Below are 17819 nucleotides of genomic sequence, written 5' to 3'. Positions count from 1 at the left end.
CACGTAATAAGTCCAGAAACCAGCTCCATAGTTGAGCAAACCAAATGCTCACTCAGGAGCAGAGGAACATCAAGACCAGTACAAAAGAACATCAACTATCAGGGAACTGAAGGCAGAAGAAGAAAGGGGGAGCGGTGCAATTTCTTCTTTAGATCGTCGCCGAGTCATCCGCGGCCGCAGCGTAGATCCTCATCATGTTGCTGGTGCTGCCCCTAAGCATATGTGCACCCCGCTCCATTGCCTCACGGTCTGATCCCTTCAGAAGGCCTGCGCAATAGTTGATAAACACACAAGCAGAGAAAACAATTTCAAAGGTGTCTTAGGTAGCTTGTGTTAGAGTTATATTATTGATGTCCTTTGGCCTTTCACATTCTAGTCTCTTTTGCATTCTCTTGTAGCCTTTTGGCATCCTCATGTATGTGTATATATGTTGGCTTTGGTCTCCTAATAATACAAGTTGCTATTCTCAACATGGTATTAGAGCTCTAGGTACTTTTTTGCGCACGCACAACTCGTGCTGCTCCCGATCCAATCTCCTCCACGGCCGCAGTTGTTCTCTTTCCTACCGGCCCGTGCTTTTCTTTTGCTTGCGTCCATCTCCACCTACAGGAGCTTCCCATCCAAGCTAGGTAGCCACTGTGAATCGATTCAGCGCTAGTGTTGGATCCTATTGGACTTGGTCCCAATCGATCCAGCTGCTGGCCGCTGGTCTTCCTCCAAGTTCCACGCCGTTGCTGCCGGCCGCCGGCCTCGCCCGTGCCGCTGCTACCTTCTGCGGCACCACCGGCCGCCGTTCCCGTCTGCGCCGCTGCTGCCGGCCACCGGCCACCGTCCCCGTCTGCGCCGCTGCTGCCGGCCGCCGGCCTCGTCCGTGCCGCTGCTACCTTCTGCGGCACCACCGGCCGCCGGTCCCGTCTGCGCCGCTGCTGCCGGCCGCCGGCCCCGTCCGCGCTGCTGCTGTCTTACGCGGTTGTCCGCGCTCGCTGTTGCCGTTTCACGTCCGGGTGTCTACTGCTTCAGATCGTGGTTATTCTCCTTTGGCTAGCTTTTCGTCTGATTGATCTGCTGGTAGTTCTGACCGGTCTTGTCCTGGCCAGTTGACTCTTGGGTGACCTTTGCTAATTCCACAAAAAAAAGGACAGAAAAGGAGCACCATGTCTTCCGCATCATCTGGTTATGTCGCCATCCCGCGCTGTTAGGTGATATTCGATGGGGCTAACTATGCTGAATTCGTTGCCTTTATGCGCATTCACATGCGTGGCATTCGTCTCTGGGGTGTTCTATCCGGCGAGGTCCCCTGTCCTCTGTGCCCAGTGCCTCCTGTGGCTCCTACCCCACCGCCGACGCCACCGGCTCCTGCCGCAGATGCTTCTGATGCTGATAGGGCTGCAGCCACGGTTGCTGCTAATGATGCGGCTGCTGCTTATGACCAGCAGGTCTTGGATTATTCGGACGCTCTTTCAGTTTACCGTGATGCTCTGGCTGCTTACACTCAGTGGTGCGACGATGATGCTCGTGCTGCGGCTGTCCTCACTGCTAGTGTTCTACCTCAGTTTGCTTCTGAGTTTATGGGCCTCAGTACTGTCTTTGAGATGTGGTCTCATCTTCGCCAGCGCTATCAGCCCTCCGGTGATGCTCTCTACTTGTCTGTGGTCCGTCAGGAGCATGCTCTCCAGCAGGGAGACTCCACTATTGATGAGTTCTACACTCAGAGTTCTGCTATCTGGCGCTAGCTTAACTTCCTTCGCACTACTGTTTGTGGCACTTGCCCGTGTTGCCAGACTGTGAGATCAGACTTGGAGTTTCAGCATGTCTATGAGTTCTTGTCACGGCTTCGTGGGGAGTTTGAGCCTCGATGTGCTCAGTTGTTTGCTCGTGGCCGTGTTCCTATTTCTGAGGTGCTTTCTGAGCTTCGTGCTGAGGAGACTCGCCTCCGTGGTGCTGGTTTGCTTCAGGTTCCCTCTGTGCTCGCTGCTCGAGCTGCTACTCCATCAGTGTCTTCTCACTCCAGTGCTCCGCCGCTACTGCCCACTCCTCCGGGTAGTGAGGCCCGCTCTCGTGAAGGCCGATCTCGTCCTCGTACTCATTGTGACTACTGCAACAGGGATGGTCACCCTGAGTCTGATTGCTTCAAGAAGAAGCGTGATATGCGTAATAGGGAGCGCAATTCTTCTTCTAGGACTCATGCTTCTTCCTCGACGCCGTCTACTGTCTCCTTGACTGAGCAGGATATTGTGAAGCTCAAGCGTCTACTTGCTGCTTCAGGTTCTTTGACAGGTACTGCAGGCTCTGTGACTGGTGCTTCTAGTGCTGAGCGACCACAGTCTAAACAGTCAGGTACATCCCCATGGGTTCTGGATTCTGAAACTTCATTTCATATGTCATCCGATTCTTCTGTCTTGTCCTCTCGTAGATCTCTCGATTTTCCTATTAATGTTCTTACTGCTGATGGTACTCCTCTTCCTGTTGCGAGTCGAGGCACTCTTGCCACATCTTCCTTTTATGTTCCAGATGTTTCTCATGTGCCTCGTCTTACCATGAACCTATTTTTTGTGGGACAGCTTACTGATTCTGGTTGTCGTGTCATTCTTGACGTTGATTCTTGCACTATTCAGGATCGCCACACGAAGGCTCTGGTTGGGGCTGGCCCGCGCCGCCATGATTCTCATGGGCTTTGGGAGTTGGACTGGCTTAATGTTCCTTCCGCTACCACCACACTCGCCAGTCCATCTGCCTTCGTTGCTTCAGCTACCAGCTCCTTCCAGCAGTGGCATCATCGATTTGGTCATCTTTGTGGTTCTCGACTATCGTCTTTAGTTTGTCGTGGTCTTCTGGGGCCTGTCTCAGGAGATGTCTCCTTACAGTGTCAGGGTTGTAGGCTTGGTAAACAAGTTCAGTTACCTTATCCTACTAGCGAGTCGGTGTCTCAGCGCCCTTTTGACTTAGTACATTCAGATGTGTGGGGTCCAGCTCCCTTCTCTTCCAAAGGGGGCCATCGCTACTATATTATTTTTATAGATGATTTCTCTCGCTAAACTTGGCTTTATTTCATGTCTTCTCGTAGCGAGGTTCTCTCTATTTATAAGCGTTTTGACGCCATGGTCAACACTCAGTTCTCTACACCTATTCGTGTGTTTCGTGCTGATTCTGCTGGCGAGTATATCTCCAAAATGTTGCATGGTTTTCTTGCCGAGGAGGGTACTCTTGCTCAGTTCTCTTGTCCCGGTGCTCACGCTCAGAATGGTGTGGCTGAGCGCAAGCATCGTCACCTTCTTGAGACAGCTCGTGCGATGATGATTGCCGCCTCTCTTCCGCCTCATTTCTAGGCTGAGGCTGTCTCCACTGCCACACATCTCATAAACATTCAACCCTCATCTGCTTTACAGGGAGGTATTCCTCTAGAGCGTCTTTCTGATCATTCTCCTGATTATTCCGCTCTTTGATTGTTTGGTTGTGTTTGTTATGTTCTCCTTGCCCCCCGGAGAACGCACCAAACTAACCACTCAGTCTGTCGAGTGTATTTTTCTGGACTATAGTGATGAGCATAAGGGTTATCGGTGTTGGGATCCTGTCGGTCGACGGATGCGTATTTCTAGGGATGTGACTTTTGATGAGTCTCGTCCATTCTACCCACGACCATCCTCTTTGACCTTTTCAGTAGAGGATATCTCTTTTCTCACGCTTCCTGATACACCTCCCTCTATGCCTCATATTCCTACTCCTCCTCGTCCCACTATTGCAGATCCGACACCGTCTTCTCCTATCATTTCTTCTCCTTCCTTATTGCATGACACTCCTCCTTCATCACCGATGTCTTCTCCATCTCCATCACCTCCAGTGGTTCCTTCTCATCCCACTTTTCCTTTTCATTATACCCGTCGTCGACGTGTTATAGATGAATCTACTGACGTGCCATCTACTTCTCATGCACCGTCTTCCTCATCCCAGCCGACTTATGGTTTTCGGGCTCGACCTTGCCCTCCTCCTGACCGCTATTCTCCTAGCCAATATGGCCTTTCGGTTGTACTTGAGCCTACCTCTTATCGTGATGCTTTTGTTCATCCTGAATGGCAGTTAGCGATGGCAGAGGAGATTGCCGCTCTTGAGCGCAACGGTACATGGGATCTGGTTTCTCTTCCTCCCCGTGTTCGTCCCATCACTTGTAAGTGGGTCTATAAGATTAAGACTCGCTCTGATGGTTCTCTTGAGCGTTATAAAGCTCATCTTGTGGCTCGTGGCTTTCAGCAGGAGCATGGTCGTGATTATGATGAGACATTTGCTCCTGTGGCCCATATGACCACTGTCCGCACACTTCTCGCCGTGGCCTCTGTTCGCCATTGGTCTGTGTCATAGCTTGATGTTAAAAATGCCTTTCTTAATGGTGAGTTGCGTGAGGAGGTTTATATGCAGCCACCACCTGGGTATTTAGTTCCTGATGGCATGGTTTGTCGTCTTCGTCGCTCTCTCTATGGCCTTAAGCAAGCCCCCCGCGCTTGGTTTGAGCGTTTTGCCTCTGTGGTCACTGCTGCTGGTTTTTCACCCAGTGATCATGATCCAGCGTTGTTTGTCCACCTTTCTGCTCGTGGTCGCACTCTTCTTCTTTTATATGTTGATGACATGATCATCACTGGCGACGATTCTGAGTACATTGCCTTTGTTAAGGCCCGTCTCAATGAGCAGTTCCTTATGTCTGATCTTGGTCCTCTTCGTTACTTTCTTGGGATTGAGGTTTCCTCCACCTATGATGGCTTTTTTATTTCCCAAGAAAAGTATATCCAGGATCTTCTTACTCGTGCGGCTCTTAGTGATGAGCGCACTGCTGAGACTCCTATGGAGCTCAATGTCCATCTTCGTGCTTCTGATGGTGAGCCCTTGTCTGATCCGACGCGTTATCACCATCTTGTTGGGAGTCTTGTGTATCTTGCTGTCACTCGTCCAGATATCTCCTATCCTGTCCATATTCTGAGTCAGTTTGTTTCTGCTCCCACTTCAGTTCACTATAGTCACCTTCTTCGTGTTCTACGATATCTTCGTGGCACGATCTCTCATCGTCTCTTTTTTCCCCGTTCCATCTCGTTACAGCTCCAGGCCTATTCGGATGCTACATGGGCTAGTGATCCTACGGATCGCCATTCACTTTCTGCCTACTGTGTCTTTCTTGATGGTTCTCTCATTTCCTGGAAGACGAAGAAACAGACTGCAGTTTCTCGTTCGAGTGCAGAGGCCGGATTGTGAGCTATGGCTCTTCTGACGGCAGAGGTGACTTGGTTACGATGGTTACTGGAGGATTTTGGTGTTTCTGTTACTACACCTACCACCCTCCTATCAGACAACACAGGTGCTATCCGTATTGCGCGGGACCCCGTGAAGCATGAGCTTACCAAACACATTGGTGTTGATGCTTCTTATGTGTGTGCTGCTGCGCAGGATCATGTTGTTGCTCTTCAGTATGTGCCTTCTGAGTTACAGCTAGCGGACTTCTTTACGAAGGCTTAGACTAGAGCGCAACATAGATTTCACCTCTCCAAACTCAGTGTTGTGGACCCACCATGAGTTTGAGGGGGGGGGGGGGGTGTTAGAGTTATATTATTGATGTCCTTTGGCCTTTCACATTCTAGTCTCTTGACATTCTCTTGTAGCCTTTTGGCATCCTCATGTATGTGTATATATGTTGGCTTTGGCCTCCTAATAATACAAGTTGCTATTCTCAACAGCTTGAACTCGATCAGAAGTGGCCCGATTCCTGCTGTTCCAAATGGCCCAACAGATCACTGCCAATCCAAAGGTGAAGAATCTGGCTCCATTAGGTAAAAACACAAAGCACCAAAAAAAATATTGCCAGGAATAACAAAGACCCAAAGACTGCTCCAACCGAACGCCATATCACCCTTGCCACAAGACACAGAAAAAACAAATGCTGAGACGTCTCACGCTCGTTGCAAAAAGAACACCTGGTGTAATAGTGTTACCATGCCACTGTCATTTGTCATGACATCTCTCGTCAAGACAGCGTCCTGAAATAGCTACCAAAGAAAAATTTTCATCTTGAAAGGCATTTTAGCATTCCAGATCCATCTTTAATCGCAGCCTGCGATATTACTCTCAAGCATTTTGTACATAGATTTTCGTGGAGAACCTACTGCTAGGCCCAGGTGCCCAGCCTATCCGATCAGATCCAACAGTAAATGGGATGTTCTGCTCTCGCCACATATCATCAAGACAAGAAGGGGAGGGGTGCAATCTTCTACGAAAGACATCACACACATTCACACCCCTCCATTTATCCACGGTTAGATCAGCAGGGATGCAGATGCTAAATAGCCGAGGGAATTGGGTACACATGTCCGCCGATCATTCAAGGAATCTTTCCGGACCGGAGCCACGTCCCCCGATCTGATTTGAATTACCCAACCACGCATGTGCTAGAACAGGAGCTAATAAGGAGCGCAGGTCGCACGCGGAGCCGCGTCGACCGTTTACATTCCACTCTCCCCTCGCCGCCGGCCAGCACCACCGGCAGCGTTCAGCATGGGTTCCGACTTCAAGGCCATCCCGCTCGTCGGTACGTAGGCACGCTACCAGTCAATCAAACAGCCCGTGAATCAACCGGTAAGTAATTGCTCATCTACACTCCGCACGCATTGTTCAGACATGAGCGCGCTCGTGGAGAAGGTCGACGATCCGGGCATGGCCGGCGACGTGGGCTGGTATTTTTTTTCACTAGTAATGACCACTCAGCTCATTATTTTTTTGATTGGTCAAAGTGGGTGATGGGGAGAAATTCCCACTCAGCTCCATGTTAACTACTCCAATTGCTCTTGTGTGATTGTGGTCATTACTAGTGATGCTTATCATGCCATTTTTTCCTTTGCAGATCTTTCAAGGAAGATCATGCGAGGTATAGCCTTGGCACTAGGTGCGCCGTCGGATGCTTTCCAAGGCGGAACGGCGGGAGATCCCTTCTGGTATCTCAGGCTGATTGGGTATCCAGCCCCAGCTAGTATTCCACAGGAGCAACGCACTGATACTGGATGGTAAGCAAAAATAAATAAATAAACCATTGATGTTTTCTGGTATGTTCTGCACAAATTCTGCTCACTTGGGTGGATAAATCTCACTCTGCTTTTCTTCTCTGTTCATGCATTATGTGGCTAATTCAGTGGAGCTCACACGGATTACGGTCAGTTGGACTAGTATACTTTGCTTACTTCTTTGAAAAATCATATACTTTCTGCATTTTTGTTGCCTCCCAACATCAGTGGAGGGTCTTGCAGTTTATATAGGAAATATTAGTAACACCATTTTGTTAAACTGTAGGCCTTTTGACACTGGTTAACCAAGATGATGACATTTGTGCTCTTGAGGTACTTGTCTCTTCATTAACACACCACTGTCATATACATCTTGCATATTTTTTTTGGGTTTGTTCCCTCTGCGTGCACTATCATCAAGAGAAAAAAAAGCTTCAAAAATTCTTTGCTATATATTATGGTCAGGTCAGAAACCTGTGTGGCGAGTGGATACAGGCGAAGCCAGTCCCTGGAACCTTCGTGTGCAACATTGGTGACATGCTAGAGGTTAGTCTCCTCCAAAACATGAAACATGCTTGATCCTACTCCAACTTCTGTGTGGGAAAAAATGCTCATTGCTGACTATCGTACTGATATGGTTTTAGGTTTGGTCTAATGGAATATATCAGCCCACACTCCATAGAGTTTTCAACGACTCCCTTCATTACCGTGTATCTGTTGCCTTCTTTTACGAGGTATCTATTCATCAACAAAAGGAAAATAATTTTTTGTTAGGTTAGCAAAACCAACCATTTCTATGCATGCGGCCTTTTGTACTCAAATTCTTTTCTTATGTCGCACATATACAGTCAAACTTCGATGCCGTGGTTGAGCCCGCGGAGCTATGCCGGGAGAAAACGGGTGGCGTTGCCAAGTACGACAAGGTGGTGTACGGGGAGCATCTGGTCAAGAAAGTTCTGAACAACTTCGTGCTGTAACTGTAGAAGGACAAGTTATGGGCTGTGCAATCTCGATGTATTGATCGGTGCACCAAGCACGTATATATAAGTACAGAGGTGGGCCACAACCTCAACTATACAAAAAAACAGGAGGTGGGCCCTACACACAAATATACACGTACACAATATACTCAACACCCCCCCCCCCCCCCGCGCAGTCGAAGCGGTGCCAGTGACACAAAGACTGGAACGGAACTCCTCGAAGGTAGAAGTCGGCAGTCCCTTCTCGTCGCTCGAGTACCGGATGCTCGGGCGATGAACGCCGGCACGAGCCCGGGTAACTGGGCCAGGCAGCGCCGTCGGAGCCACCGGCGAGGCGGCCGGCGTCGGAGCCGGCGAGGAGGCCGACATGGGGGCCGGCAAGGTGGCCGGCGTCGAGGCCGGCGTGGAGGCCGGCGTCAGGGCCGGCGAGGAAGCCGGCGTCGGAACCGGCGAGGGGGCCGGCGTCAGGACCGGCGAAGAAGCGGCCGAGCCAGCGGTGCCCGACCCCGCGGCGCCCGAGTCGGGGCGGCGGGTGAAGGAGAGGCGCCAGCTGCGTCGGCAGGGTCGGCCGAGTCGGTCGAGGGGGCGGGCGCCGGCATGAGGGCGCGAGGACCGCCAAAGCCCGGAGGCGGTCCACGGGCCGAACGAGACCGGCCACCTGACGAAGTCGTCGAAGAGCCGCCGGTGGCCGGCGATGACGAGACGACAAGAGGTACCTGCTGCTGAAACGGAAACACCATCTCATCAAAGTAAACATGTCGGGAGGTGAAAACACGATGGGAGACGGGATCATAGCAGCGGTAGCCCTTAGTGTTAGGTGGGTAGCCGAGAAAGATGCAGGCGATGGAGCGGGGTGCAAGCTTATGAGGCGCAGTAGCGGCGATGCTAGGGTAGCAGAGGCAGCCGAAGATGCGAAGCCCATCATAAGAGGGGGGTGCACCGAAGAAAAGATGATGAGGTGTAAAGTTCCCGCGAGTACGACATGGGCAGATGTTGATGAGAAGGGAAGCAGTGGCGAGAGCGTCAGGCCAAAAGCACGGAGGCACATTGGCATGAAAGAGAAGAGTCCTAACACAGTCATTGAGAGTGCGAAGGATGCACTCAGCGCGACCGTTCTGCTGCGAGGTGTACGTGCAAGTGAGACGAAAAATCGTGCCATGTGTGGTAAGAAGATTACGAACAGCGAGGTTGTCAAACTCCTTCCCGTTGTGTGTATGCAACGCGAGAATGGGACGACCAAACTGCGTGAGGACATAGGAGTAGAACGCGGCGAGAGTGGATATAACATCCGACTTGCAGCGCAACGGGAAGGTCCATACATAATGCGAAAAATCATCAAGTATGACAAGATAATAAAGAAAGCCCGTATTACTAGCAACAGGAGAGGTCCAAACATCACTATGAATTAACTCAAACGGGTATGATGCAACAAAAGAAGAAGCCCTGCACGGAAGACGAGCATGTTTGCCGAGGCGACATGCATGACACGAGTGATCCTTGTTCTTATTACACGTGAAAGAAAAACTCCGAAGAGTGTGGCGAAGGGTGGCAGGATTAGGATGACCCAAGCGAGCATGCCAAAGATCCACTCCGGTGGCGAGAGCGACAGGGGCGGCGGAAGTGGTGGAGGTGGCGGAGTGAACCGGGTAGAGCTCGTCGGGGCTGTCACATCGGTGGAGCACCATCCGCGTGCGAGCGTCCTTAACAGAAAAACCACATGCGTCAAATTCAACGGTAACCGGATTTTCACGTGTAAGAGAACGAACAGAAACAAGATTTTTGATAAGTTCAGGAGAAATTAGGACATTAGACATGGATATTGGAGTAGAGTTAGACGGAAAATATGCGTGACCTATATGGGTGATAGGGAGAGAGGAGCCGTCACTGACGGTGATGCGGTTGGAAGTATGGACAGGATAGGAGGTGTGGAGGTTACCGGGATAGGCCGCCATGTGGGCGGTGGCTCCGGTGTCCATGTACCAGTCGCCACCGCCGGTGTAGCTGGACGGGGAGGGAGCGGTGTGAAGAGCCGCCAGAAGGGCCGGGTCCCACGGCACCGGCGAGAGAGGTGGCGCGACCGTCAGGGGCAGCAGCGGCTGCGGCCCACCTGGCTGCGTCTGCTGGCCGTAGGGCGCCGCGTAGGGCGGCGACGCGACATAGAATGTCTGATGTGGCTGTGGCCGGGCGCCGAGAAGTCCCGGGGCGGGGGCCCGAGGAACCGGCATGGAGTAGGCGTGCACAACGCCGGTCCATGGGTTTTGGCCGGCGTACCACGGGGCCGGCTGATAAGCCTGCTGCGGTGGGCGGGGTGCTCCTCCCTGAGCGCCTGCGCCCCCTGCTTGCGGCCACCATGACGGCCGCCGCGACGACCCCCCCATTGGCCGCCGGCTGGGGCGGCGGGAAGGGGGCGGGCGGGGCGGGCGGGAAACCTGGCGGGAAGGCAGGCGCCGTCGGCTGTGGCGGCGTCGGGCGCTGTGGTGGCGGGGCAGAACCCCCGCGGGTGCCGGCGACGAGGGCGGTGTGGGTCGTGCGAGTCCACGCCACCCGCATTCGGCGCTCCTCCAACTTGAGGTACGCGACCACCTTAGCGAAGGCGGGCTCCGGGATGAGGGTGAGGTTGGAGGCGGCGTTCCCGAAGTCCTCGTTGAGGCCGCCGGAGAGGGTGCTGATGAGGAGCTCGTCGCCGATCTTTTCCCCGAGATCACGGAGCTCATCGGCGAGCTTTTTGAGACGCATGCAAAAATCATCGATGGATGAGTCAAGTTGCTGGCACCTGTAAAACTCACCGTAGAGCAGGACCTTGCGCTGCAGCCAGTTGTCGGTGAAGAGGCCATTGAGCTTGGTCCAGACCGCATGGGCGTCATCCTCGTCGTCCACCACGGTGTGGAAGAGGTCGCTGGAGATGGTGAGGTAGAACCAGCGGATGATGGTGGCGTCGAGGATCATCCACTCCTCGTCGTTGATTATGAGCGCCGAGTCCACGGTGCCGTCCACGTGGCCGTGCAGGAGGTACTCACGGAACACAAGCGAAAAATACTGCTTCCAGGCGGAGTAGGACGCGGTGGTGTGATCAAGCTTGACCGGAGCACGCTCATGGATGTTGAGGTCGCGGACGAGAGTGACATCGGAACCGGCGAACGGGTTGGAGACGGTGGACGAGGAGGAGCTCATGGCAAGGGTTAGGGTTTGGGACCCGCGGGGCGGGTTGCGGCGCGGGCTGGGAGGTGCGGCGGCGCAGGTGGCAGGTGGGGTGGAGCGGGTGCGGTGCGGGTGGAAGGGGGCGGCGCGGGTGGGAGGGAAGGGTGCGGGAGAGGGAGGGCGCGGGCGGAAGCGGGAGAAGCGGCAGCGGCGGCCTCGGGAAGAGGCGGCGGGCGCTGTGGTGGCGGGGCAGAACCCCCGCGGGTGCCGGCGACGAGGGCGGTGTGGGTCGTGCGAGTCCACGCCACCCGCATTCGGCGCTCCTCCAACTTGAGGTACGCGACCACCTTAGCGAAGGCGGGCTCCGGGATGAGGGTGAGGTTGGAGGCGGCGTTCCCGAAGTCCTCGTTGAGGCCGCCGGAGAGGGTGCTGATGAGGAGCTCGTCGCCGATCTTTTCCCCGAGATCACGGAGCTCATCGGCGAGCTTTTTGAGACGCATGCAAAAATCATCGATGGATGAGTCAAGTTGCTGGCACCTGTAAAACTCACCGTAGAGCAGGACCTTGCGCTGCAGCCAGTTGTCGGTGAAGAGGCCATTGAGCTTGGTCCAGACCGCATGGGCGTCATCCTCGTCGTCCACCACGGTGTGGAAGAGGTCGCTGGAGATGGTGAGGTAGAACCAGCGGATGATGGTGGCGTCGAGGATCATCCACTCCTCGTCGTTGATTATGAGCGCCGAGTCCACGGTGCCGTCCACGTGGCCGTGCAGGAGGTACTCACGGAACACAAGCGAAAAATACTGCTTCCAGGCGGAGTAGGACGCGGTGGTGTGATCAAGCTTGACCGGAGCACGCTCATGGATGTTGAGGTCGCGGACGAGAGTGACATCGGAACCGGCGAACGGGTTGGAGACGGTGGACGAGGAGGAGCTCATGGCAAGGGTTAGGGTTTGGGACCCGCGGGGCGGGTTGCGGCGCGGGCTGGGAGGTGCGGCGGCGCAGGTGGCAGGTGGGGTGGAGCGGGTGCGGTGCGGGTGGAAGGGGGCGGCGCGGGTGGGAGGGAAGGGTGCGGGAGAGGGAGGGCGCGGGCGGAAGCGGGAGAAGCGGCAGCGGCGGCCTCGGGAAGAGGCGGCGGGCGCTGTGGTGGCGGGGCAGAACCCCCGCGGGTGCCGGCGACGAGGGCGGTGTGGGTCGTGCGAGTCCACGCCACCCGCATTCGGCGCTCCTCCAACTTGAGGTACGCGACCACCTTAGCGAAGGCGGGCTCCGGGATGAGGGTGAGGTTGGAGGCGGCGTTCCCGAAGTCCTCGTTGAGGCCGCCGGAGAGGGTGCTGATGAGGAGCTCGTCGCCGATCTTTTCCCCGAGATCACGGAGCTCATCGGCGAGCTTTTTGAGACGCATGCAAAAATCATCGATGGATGAGTCAAGTTGCTGGCACCTGTAAAACTCACCGTAGAGCAGGACCTTGCGCTGCAGCCAGTTGTCGGTGAAGAGGCCATTGAGCTTGGTCCAGACCGCATGGGCGTCATCCTCGTCGTCCACCACGGTGTGGAAGAGGTCGCTGGAGATGGTGAGGTAGAACCAGCGGATGATGGTGGCGTCGAGGATCATCCACTCCTCGTCGTTGATTATGAGCGCCGAGTCCACGGTGCCGTCCACGTGGCCGTGCAGGAGGTACTCACGGAACACAAGCGAAAAATACTGCTTCCAGGCGGAGTAGGACGCGGTGGTGTGATCAAGCTTGACCGGAGCACGCTCATGGATGTTGAGGTCGCGGACGAGAGTGACATCGGAACCGGCGAACGGGTTGGAGACGGTGGACGAGGAGGAGCTCATGGCAAGGGTTAGGGTTTGGGACCCGCGGGGCGGGTTGCGGCGCGGGCTGGGAGGTGCGGCGGCGCAGGTGGCAGGTGGGGTGGAGCGGGTGCGGTGCGGGTGGAAGGGGGCGGCGCGGGTGGGAGGGAAGGGTGCGGGAGAGGGAGGGCGCGGGCGGAAGCGGGAGAAGCGGCAGCGGCGGCCTCGGGAAGAGGCGGCGGCAGCGGCGTGGGAGGTGGTGGGGAGAGGCGGCGGCGACCAGCAGCGGCGGCGGCTGGTGGCGGCAGCGGCTTTAGGGTTTAGGATCGTGCTGCGTTAGATACCATGTAGAAGGACAAGTTATGGGCTGTGCAATCTCGATGTATTGACCGGTGCACCAGACACGTATATATAAGTACAGAGGTGGGCCACAACCTCAACTATACAAGGAAACAGCAGGTGGACCCTACACACAAATATACATGTCACAATATACTCAACGGTAACGTCCGATGTACAGCTTACGGGCTACAAGTCATGATTTTTTTAGGCAATAGAAATCATGATTTTGATGTCCCTTGTTCTCGTTACGCCACGCGCCATTGTAACTTTGTCCCGCCCGGCATGCTTTAATTTGTTCTCGTTATGATTATTATCTTATCAGGACTTTGATGTGCTTATGATATAGAGAGACCGGGTGTTGAAGCTATTTGCGGTTGTATCACTTTGATACGGTGCAATAAATCAATGAAATGTTTCTGTCTGCTTGTGTGAGTGTGCTCGATATAATTCTGATAGCGAGGCGTTGATTGTGAGCGATCCAACCATGAAGTTCTGCGACCCCAGTGAGTTACACTCGGTGTTTGCAAGAAAATAAAGAAGAAGAAAGATACTCTGTCTCATCGATCTTATGATGATTGATTGATGTGATAAGAGGAGTAATTTGAGCGGGGTTGCTGCGCTGAGGATGGACTTGAATGTTCGAGAATCCTCTTTGGTAGTATATGCGTGAACCTCTTTTTTCTTGATGGCAGTTTACTCACGCTTCACACCCAAATTAACAACAAGATTCCACCTCCGGCAGAGCTACTCGATCCATCTACCAGCGCTAGCCAGTTGTTGTTGCTGCTTTGCGGAAAGAAAAGAAGAATAGGTGGGGGTTGCTTCCATTCTTCCTTTCTACGTACTAGCTTTACATGACGATTGCCAGATTTCGTAATTACCTTAGTCCAGGTGAAGACGTGCTTGTCTGATCTAATTAAAACTGCTGGCTGATTCACCAAAACAACTTCCTTGGCAACTTTAGCATCTTGCGATGGCTAAGCCAGTGCCAGTCATCTTCCATCTGACCATCTCCATCAGGGGCAGACGGACGCAGGTGCTTTTCTTCTTCTCTTCTCTTCACAAGAAGAAAGGAGAAGAAAACAAGATGTGGTTGATGTAGCAGCAGAGTTTGGGGATGATTAAGGCCTTGTTCGGAGTCACTCTCACTCCACAACTCCGCTCCGGAGCAGCCGGGGCTGTAGTTGAAAATCAGGGAGCAGCTAATTCCTCGCTCCGCAGATCCTTGGATTTTCAGAAGTTGGTGGATTGCCGAACAGGCACTAAGTCCTAGCTTGGTCTGCATGATGTGCATCCTTTAGATTGGAGAGCGGTGTGGATTCCGTGAAGGAGTGGCGAAGCCTTAATGCATCCAAAAAGATGTAATCGCGAAAGGTGTTGGTTTCTCTTATGTTGGTTATCTCGTGAGAAATCTGAAAAGGGAAGAACGCACGTGTCTTCGCAACACCGCGGTGCCCGTTGAAGTTCTGTTTTTTTTCTGAAGAATATTCAGATCTATTGTAGAAGTTCATTAGAAGAAAAGAAAACACCTCAAACATAATAAAAATTACATCGAGGTCTCTAGACCACAAAACGACCACTACCACCAACGTGATGCTGTTGTCGCTCCCCTACCGGAGCAGGCTTAATCTTATTGATGATAATCGGGAAGTCTTTGTGCACGTGCCCCTAAGGACCAACACCCTTCTGTTGACCAATTAAATAGATCCGAAGCAATTGACATCAAATTTCATCATCACGCATGCACGACGAGAAACCCTAACCTTGCCACCCCAAGAAGGCGGCAAGAATATACGTTGGAGCTTCGTCGACTACACCCAGATGGATGAATTCAAGAAGGATTGGAGTCCAGAAGACAATCTGGAAGAATAAAAACCTCCATCCACCCGAGCACCGCATCTGCAATGACTAAAACCCCTAACCTGAACTACTAGCCGGAGCGAAGATACAGGGATTCCTCTCTCCACCACCAGCCACTAGAGTGGCAGAAGGAAAGCCAATCCACGGGCTCGCCAGCAAAGTTTGGAGGTGAGAGTTTGGTCTACCCGCCGAGGGAGGGGGGGGGGGGCTAGAGGATGCTTGGAGAAAAGTCACAGTGATACTAGACCACCCTTGTTATAGTTGCTAGAATGAAAGAGGCGACTTCATTGTGGTGCCTTGCGGGGGCCAAATATTTACATAATGTAATGCCGCGAGAATTATGCTTTATAATTCAAACTTCCGCTTAGACCTCTAAACCTTCTTCTTAATCAATGGAAGTGATAAATCTTTTGTCTTTTTTATTATTTTTAAATGTACCCCCTCCATTCAGAATTACTTGTCGTAGGAATGGATGTATCTAGACGTATTTTAGTTCTAGATACATCCATATTCGAGACAAGTAATTCCGAACGGAGGGAGTAGCAGCAAACAAACAACCATACGCCTGACTTCATCCTAAGTTCAAACCCTTGTACTCCCTCCGGTCCATTTTACTTTGCATATTAGAATTCTCTGAAGTCAAACTTCACAAAGTTTGACCGTATTTATATGAAAAAATATCAACATCTACCATGCTAAAGTTATATAATATGAAACTTTAAGTCATGACGCATCTAGTGGTATTGATTTCAGATTGTGAATGTTGGCACTTTTTTCTACAAAGTTGGTCAAACTTTATAAGGCTTGACTTCAGTCAAATCTTATATGCGAACTAAAAAAGACCGGAGGAAGTATGTAATAATTAATGTAACTAGAACATATGTGTGTATTCTTAGTAACGAAGTTTCATATTATGGTGGTTGTATCAACTACTACTTTACTAACTACCAGAGAAAACATGTACGTATGATTGATGCTCCGTGTGGTATATATATGTAACCTTGCTGATAGTATCACTCACCCACAGACCTTAGCTCAGCTCTCTCTCGCACACACTGTTCCTCTGTTCTCTCGCGCTTTCTTGCACTAGCTAGCTATAGGTAGCTCAGCCTGCCGTGCGCTCCGGCCATCTCCATGTCCCTCATCACCGATGATCCCGACCGCTCCCCGAGGGACTGCGTGGCGGCCAGGCGCCACCACTCCGGCAGGCGCCGGCGCCGGCTGCTGATCGTGGCGGCGTCAGCGGTGGCGTTGCTGCTGGCCATGGCCATCATACTCTGGCTCACCCTCCTTCCTTCCAGCCCGCGGTTCAGGCTGCTGTCCGCCACCGCCTCCACGAACGCCACCGGGGGCATGGGCACCGTGCTGCTCGACGCGGCCCTCGTCGCTCACAACCCCAACGCGCACGCCCTCGCGCTCTATGACGGCCTCCGGGCGCGCGCGTCCTACGCGGGACTCCAGCTCGCCGCCGCCGCGCCGATCCCGCCGTTCCAGCAGGCCCAGGGCGACATCGTGCTCTCCGCCGCGCTCTCCTCGTCCTCGGCGGCGGAGGAAACGACGGCGGGCGGGCGGTCGCCGACGCTGCTGACGCTGCGCCTGGAGGGGCGGCTTCGGTGGAAGGTGGCCGTCTGGGTGTCCGGCAGCCGCACCCTCGCTGCCGAGTGCGTCGCCGCTGCCATCTCGCCGTCGCAGCCCAGGGCCGTCGTCGTGCAGGACTGTCAGTGCGCCACCACCATCGGATGAACAAATCCGCACACCGAGTATATCTGCATGTATAGGTGGATTATAGTGCTTAATTGTACGAGTACTCCCTCTATGTTCTTGTAGTTACTGTAGTCAGTAGTTAATTAGGAAAAGATACGATACGTGCATGCAATCAGTGCAATTGTTGCGTGCCTTCTCTCGCATATGTACTTTCCTCCGTTTCTTTTTACTTCGCATATAAGATTTGGTCAAAGTCAAACTACATAAAGTTTGATTAAATTTATATAAAAATATATGACATCTACAATATTAAAACTATATAGTATGAAAATACATTTCATGATGCATCTGGTAATGTTGATTCATATTGTCAATGTTTATATTTATTAATATAAAGTTAGTCAAACTTTAGAAAGCTTGACTTTGACCAAACCTTATATGCAGACTAAAAAAAACGAAAGGAGTATTTTATAAAATAACTCCCCGTATATTAATAATTAATTAAAACATTATTGCAGACCTTCGTTACAAAAAATGCAGCGCATGGCGGAAAACTATTAAGAAGTAGACCGTCAAATCTATTATCAAAATTAAATCGAGCAATTTCATGTGTCATCATATTGGTCTGCCTAATGATTTTAGACATCATAAAACTATCGAGAAGCTTGATGGTGCCAAGCTATTCCTTCTTTAGATCAATGAGCATGGATTTATCAGGACTTTCATTTGCAAGGAAAGAAACCACAAGAGTGTGCATCGATTTTCAAAATAATAGCCGTGTGAAGAGAAGTATCGTCAGCCAGGCATGCCCGAAGCTCCGCTTCTTTCTCATCGAAACACAACCCAATAAAGTCCCAAGATGAGATGCATCTCTAGAAGAGTTTCTAGCCACCACACCAATACTTGCTGCACTTATGCTCTCCAGAAAACTAACGTCAACATTGATATTGATATGGTTAGAAGGGTGCG

At 52.4% G+C, this 17819-nt stretch overlaps 2 protein-coding genes and 1 pseudogene across 2 annotated transcripts; all 3 read left to right on the top strand.

Annotated features, from left to right (window-relative positions):
* The first annotated feature begins 1154 nt into the window (after positions 1-1154).
* On the top strand, positions 1155-2878 carry LOC147960911 (uncharacterized; annotated as a pseudogene).
* Positions 2879-6879: 4001 nt separating this feature from the next.
* On the top strand, positions 6880-8008 carry LOC147960910 (homoarginine-6-hydroxylase 2-ODD-233-like). Its single transcript, XM_087536984.1, has 6 exons — positions 6880-7034; positions 7161-7180; positions 7318-7364; positions 7497-7577; positions 7676-7765; positions 7880-8008. The coding sequence occupies exons 1-6, from the start codon at positions 6892-6894 to the stop codon at positions 8006-8008; spliced, it is 510 nt and encodes a 169-aa protein (XP_087393110.1). The 5' UTR covers positions 6880-6891.
* Positions 8009-16180: 8172 nt separating this feature from the next.
* On the top strand, positions 16181-17190 carry LOC147960909 (NDR1/HIN1-like protein 26). The gene has a single exon (XM_087536037.1). It carries the CDS (start codon positions 16281-16283, stop codon positions 16887-16889), a length of 609 nt encoding a protein of 202 aa, XP_087392163.1. The 5' UTR covers positions 16181-16280; the 3' UTR covers positions 16890-17190.
* The last annotated feature ends 629 nt before the right edge of the window (positions 17191-17819 follow it).

Source organism: Triticum urartu, chromosome 7A (assembly GCF_056163025.1).
Source record: "Triticum urartu cultivar PI428250 chromosome 7A, HENAU_Tu73, whole genome shotgun sequence".
Classification (NCBI taxonomy): domain Eukaryota; kingdom Viridiplantae; phylum Streptophyta; class Magnoliopsida; order Poales; family Poaceae; genus Triticum; species Triticum urartu.
This window is presented reverse-complemented; position numbering and strand designations above follow the sequence as displayed.

Coding starts and splice junctions, on each gene's coding strand:
- LOC147960910 (XM_087536984.1), top strand. CDS start 6,892: ATGCGAGGTATAGCCTTGGCACTAGGTGCGCCGTCGGATGCTTTCCAA. Junction 7,181..7,317: donor TGGAGCTCACACGGATTACG/GTCAGTTGGACT, acceptor GTTAAACTGTAG/GCCTTTTGACACTGGTTAAC. Junction 7,766..7,879: donor CTGTTGCCTTCTTTTACGAG/GTATCTATTCAT, acceptor GCACATATACAG/TCAAACTTCGATGCCGTGGT.
- LOC147960909 (XM_087536037.1), top strand. CDS start 16,281: ATGTCCCTCATCACCGATGATCCCGACCGCTCCCCGAGGGACTGCGTG.